The 5860-nt window shown below is 41.1% G+C and overlaps 1 protein-coding gene across 1 annotated transcript; it reads left to right on the forward strand.

Moving 5' to 3' along the window:
• The first annotated feature begins 3634 nt into the window (after positions 1 to 3634).
• LOC110038566 lies at positions 3635 to 4009 on the forward strand. Its single transcript, XM_020743440.1, has one exon. It carries the CDS (start codon positions 3635 to 3637, stop codon positions 4007 to 4009), a length of 375 nt encoding a protein of 124 aa, XP_020599099.1.
• Positions 4010 to 5860: the final 1851 nt, after the last annotated feature.

Below are 5860 nucleotides of genomic sequence, written 5' to 3' on the forward strand. Positions count from 1 at the left end.
CCGCTCAAAAGCTTAAACATTACATGCTTTCTCATAAGATTACCCTAATCTCGAAAGTTAATCCGTTGCAATATCTGATGACCCGACCAACACTCTCCGGACGTTTAGCAAGATGGTCAATGATCTTATTGCAATTTGATATAAATTTTGTTCCCTTCTGTTCTATTAAGGGACATATAATAGAAGATTTTCTCGCTGCACACCCACTGTCAGCTGAGTCCTCTCTCAATGACAAGTTACCAGACGAGCAAAAACTACAAATGGAATTTTCCAGTGCGCAATGCTGGGAGATGTACTTCGACGGTGCTTCGTCAGTCAGACAAGACAAAGGATCAGGCACAATTATACTAGGAAAATCAGGGATCGATTTGATCTTTATCACGCCAGATAAGGGTATGTTGAGGTTCTCATACAAGCTAACAGTGTCGTGCACCAACAATGAAGTAGAATATGAAGCTTTAATCACCAAGTTGGAAGTGGCAATCTCAATGGATATAATGAACATTGTCATTTATAGCGACTCTAAACTCGTCATCCAGCAAGTCGCCGGACAATACAAAATTTTGAAACCAAGATTAGCAGAGTACCATCAGTACACAATGAAGCTGCTGGATCAGATTCTTGATGTGACTTTCTACCGGATTTCTAGGGGAGATAATGCCAATGCCGACGCTCTAACAAAACTTGCTAAGGAAATGGCATGTCCCCAAGAGGATTCCATTGAAATCACAATACAAGGAATATATGTCTTGTCTCAAATTGACCTCAACACTCTACACAAGCTCAGGAAAGAAGAAGCAATAAATACAGTTGCAAACATCAATGAAGATTGATGAAAGCCATTAATAGAATATTTTCATAGTGGAAAGCTGCTAGAAGTCAAGTCCGAAGCACATCATATCATAAGAAGAGACATGTCTTATGCCATGGTGGGAAACATTCTCTACAGAAGATCATTCGACCAGATGTGGCTACGATATTTGAACAAAGCCAAAGCACAGATAATTATCAAAGAAGTACATGCTGGACTGTGTGGCGCTCATCAGTCAGGGCCGCAAATGAAAATGAAGATCAAAAGACTCGGATATTATTGGCTAGCAATGATGTCTGATTGCATGGATATAACCAAAAAATGTCACCAATGCCAAGTGCATGGGGTGGTCTTACACCAGCCTCTGAATGTGCTACACCCAACTGTTACCTCGTGACCATTCGAGTGTTGGGGCATGGACATAATAGGTCCGATAGACCCTCCATCTTTGAAGGACACATGTTTATACTCGCCGCTATAGATTACTTCTCCAAAGTGGCAGAGGGAGTACCGTTGCGTGAGGTTACAACACAACACGTCCTTCAATTCTTCAAAAGCCAAATTGTCTACCATTTCAGAGCACCGCGAAGAATAATTCTCGACAATGGAACAGCTTTCAAAAGCACCAAAATCAATAATTTTGTCAAAAGACACATGATAGATTGAAGATACTCTACGATTTAATATCCCAAAGCAAATGGTCTGGCTGAAGCCTTCAACAAAACACTGGTACAGATTTTGAAGAAAACACTGGATGAAAACAAAAGGAATTGGCACAACAAACTATTAGAAGCCTTGTGGGCCTACTGGACAACTTTCAGGACTCCCACTCAGTGTACACCCTATATGCTGGTGTACGGATCTGAGGTCGTGCTACCGATAGAAATCCAGACACCGTCTCTTCGAGTTGTTTTTGCCAACCAACTCACAACAGGAGAAAGTGCAAAACTCAAATTTGAAGAACGGGAATGTCTCGAGGGAAAATGACTAGAAGCACAACAACACTTGGAGCTTTACCAAGCAAAGATGATACAAGCTCATGACAAATCAGTCTCCCCAAGGACATTCAAAGTTGGTGGCCTCATACTTTTGCTCAAAAGGCTTATTCTTGCACGCCACAAAATAGGTGAAAATTTTGAGCCAACTTGGGAGGGACCATTTGTTGTTGAGCCTACCAGTTAGTGGACTTCCAGGGCGAAAGACCCATGTTACCAATAAATAGACGATATCTGAAAACCTACTACGCAACCTGTTACCGCTTTCCTTTGCTTGCTTTGAAACTTTGAAATTTTGATTGTTTTGGGGTTATATATGTGGACAAATGTCTATGACCTGGTACAAATTTTGTAATCAACCTCAATATAATGAAAATTTTGAGAAAAAATTTAAAATTCCAAATCTCTCCTTTCTACTTTTGAACTTAATATTCTACTAACTTAGACAAAATTCACACATAAATAAACGATCTCTTCACCAAAATAAACTAAAGTTTCCTTTAATAAATACTTTATTTTGTTCTTGTTCACGCTTATGCAAAGTTTCGGACCACTGACATTTTTCCTATCGTATGCAGAAAAATGTCGGGACAAAGGCTGATCTTTGCTTTCAAAGATGGCTGGAGTCTCGCACTGAATGAGGAAATGGTACCACAGGGTGGCACCATAGACTTCAACATGGACTTTAACCAAGTCGATTCGGACTACAAACATCCTTTGATGAATTTAATCAGCTGTCGAGAAAAGGAGGGATTGCCTTCACTGCTGAGGGTGGCTGCCCAAGGCAATGCATGCCAAAGGCAATGCATCACATAAAGGAAAGAACATGATAATGGAGCAGGACCTGAGGAAGGGGCCCAGCCGTCTGCCATCCATGATAGCTACACCAGCCAGATGCTTGGTAGCTGCCAGTAATGAACGACTGCGAGACGCTTCACTTCACAGGACTCAGCCCAGAAATGCCAGCCGCAGAAAACAGAAAGGAAACAAACACTTATTCACCCATATTCATGAGGGGAATATCTATGATCCAGACATGAAAGAGACTTCTTCCCGCCTACCCACCACATATGAAGACCCGGGGTTCATCACAGAGCCAGAGACACCTTCAACTTCAGATGCCTTATGCACGGGTTACCCGACGTGCAACGCCAAGATACCTACAAGGACATAAGCCAAAGGGACATTTGTAGAATTCCCAGACTACAATGTCCTACATCTACAATGCTACAGTACATTGGAGGAGTATATCTCCACCACCGACGGTTCTCAGACCACAAATTTTTTGATGGATGAGCCATATGTCCCACTAGGGATAGACGAGTATATAACATGGAGTCCAGAGTCATACATCCCTTTAGATGCTGAATCACATGTTCCAGATGAGCCAACGCCAGTTTGGGTTCTTGCCGATGTCCAGATGGAGGAATGCCCGTGATAGTTGCCGACTCCTAGCATGATGGAGTACTATAAAATAAGCAAGGTGAATGAAAGAGAATTTGAATTCTATAAGGAAGTCCGAGGAAGATTTGTCAACATATTGGAAGGCCTGGAGCTGTATACCAGGGTCTTCTCTGAAAGTGATGAAAGAAGCATTCTTGACTTCATCTTTGAGTTGAGGAATAAAGGCCGACCAGGCCTTCTCATGGAAAGAACTTACTCTGAGCTGAAGAAATGAATGAGAGGAAAAGGAAGAATCACCAGTGCGGTTGCTGTTATAATTTTACAAATGACAGATAAGGAAATCCGTCGGGGATCCTCAGCAAGGATCCTCAGACATGAGCAGGTAGATCCACTACCTCCTCTAATAAAGTGGATGATCAAGAGGATGGTCAGATGGGACATAGTTCCAGCTACCTGCATCCAGAATAGTTACATCATCAACATCTATGATGAGGGTTATTGCATCCCTCCCCATATAGATCACCACGATTTTGTGAGGACCTTCTGCATGGTCTCATTTATGAACAAAAGCAATATATTATTTGGAAAAGAAATTTACATTGTCGGCCCTGGCGAGTTCAGAGAAACTGTAGAGATTCCGCTACCAGTTGGTTCAATTTTGGTCTTGAAAGGAAATGGGGCAGATGTCGCCAAGCAGTGCATCCCAAAGGTGCGACATCGTAGGGTGTCCATAACCTTCCATAGGATGGACGATAACAAAGCACCATATGGATTTCAGCCAGACCCAAAACTAGAATAATTGCTACCGTACAAGGTATTAGAGGGTTGTACCTCTAAGTACATGCGAAGGGAACTCTTGTCCTGGAGCATGACTTAGAAGGTCTGCCCGATCAGGAGCTCGTAATACCTTATATAGATGTTCAGAGGGTTCACTTTTTTTATAGCAACATGATACGTATCAAACATACTCAGCCTACAATGTATACTAACATGAGATGTTTTGGATGTACTTTGATATGGACTATATATTGTACCTTTTTGAGGCGTTAGCCTATGTTTGATCTGTAACATCTTGATTGGAGCAGATTAATGAAGATTTTTCTCAAAAATGTGCATTTTTATTAATTGCCTTTTTTGTGCAATGGATGGAAGCCTTGAACCATGCGTTGGTTCATAATTTCAATGAATGAAGAACGAAACAACTAACCTTTAACAATAAAATAGAACTCAAATAAAAATAATCACAAATGAACAAATAACAAAAAAAATTTCTTTTAAAAATTAACCAACTAAAACTAAAATTTTAAAGACATATTTTGAAAAATTAAATGTAATAAAAACAACAAGAAAAGAAAATGATTCTGTTGAGTGGATTCTCTCGGTTTCGGAGTTTCTTACTCTTTGTGTGTGCAGCACAACCATCTTTATCTGCATTAATTTTCTTCACATCCCCACGGGATTACACATTATGCACAAAATATCCTGAAATTCTTCACATTCCCTTTGGAGTGTCACACTCCTCTCCACTCCTTGCATTCGGGGCGGGTCTTTGGAGCCCAGTTCCCTTCTTAGCACTAAATCAAACCTCATGTCACCTTTTGGCTAGATCTAGTTCGGACGTAATGTCCCTAGCAGTAGCTTGAACTGGTATAGTCTCCCTTTCTTCCTGGCGTAATGTCCTTAATGGTCGCCACCCTCTGTACTCTCATCACCTCTTAGGTTGGATGTGAATCCCAGTGCTTTCCTTCCCAACGTGATTGATATATTTCCGCGCTACCACTTGAGTTGGATGTGAGTCACAACACTTTCCTCCTCAATGTAGCAGATATTTTATTTATCACCTCATGGGTTAGATGCGAGTCCCAGTGCTTCCCTTCCTAATGTGATGGATATATTTTTCCACTACCACTTGAGTTGGATGTGAGTCACAGCGCTTTCCTCTTCAATGTAGCAAATATTTTTCCTTGTCACCTCTTAGGTTGGATGTGAGTTCTAGTGCTTTCCTTCCTAATGTGATTGATATATTTTCCTACTACCACTTGAGTTGGATGTGAGTCACAGTGCTTTCACACAGTGCTTTCCTCCTCAATGTAGCAAATATTTTCTTCATCACCTCTTGGGTTGGATGTGAGTCCCAGTGCTTTCCTTCCTAACGTGATCAATATATTTTCGTGCTACCTCTTGAGTTGGATGTGAGTCCTGGAGCTTTCCTCCTCAATGTAGCAGATATTTTTGTCATCACCTCTTAAGATTGGATATGGGTCCTAGTGCTTTTCTTCCTAACGTGATCGATATATTTTCTTGCTACCAATTGAGTTGGATGTGAGTCACAATGCTTTCCTCCTTAATGTAGCAAAACTTTTCCTCGTCACTTCTTGGGTTGGATGTGAGTCCCAGTGCTTTCTTCCTAATGTGATTGATATATTTTCCTATTACCACTTGAGTTGGATGTGAGTCACAGTGCTTTCCTCCTCAATGTAGCAGATATTTTCCTCATCATTTCTTTGGTTGGATGTGAGTCACAGTGCTTTATTTTCTAACGTGATCGATATATTTTCCCACTGCCACTTGAGTTGGATGTGAGTCATATTGCTTTCCTCCTCAATGTAGCAGATATTTTTCTCGTCACCTCTTAGGTTGGATGTGAGTC

Source organism: Phalaenopsis equestris, unplaced genomic scaffold (assembly GCF_001263595.1).
Source record: "Phalaenopsis equestris unplaced genomic scaffold, ASM126359v1 Scaffold233110, whole genome shotgun sequence".
Lineage (NCBI taxonomy): Eukaryota > Viridiplantae > Streptophyta > Magnoliopsida > Asparagales > Orchidaceae > Phalaenopsis > Phalaenopsis equestris.

Coding starts and splice junctions, on each gene's coding strand:
- LOC110038566 (XM_020743440.1), top strand. CDS start 3,635: ATGGTCAGATGGGACATAGTTCCAGCTACCTGCATCCAGAATAGTTAC.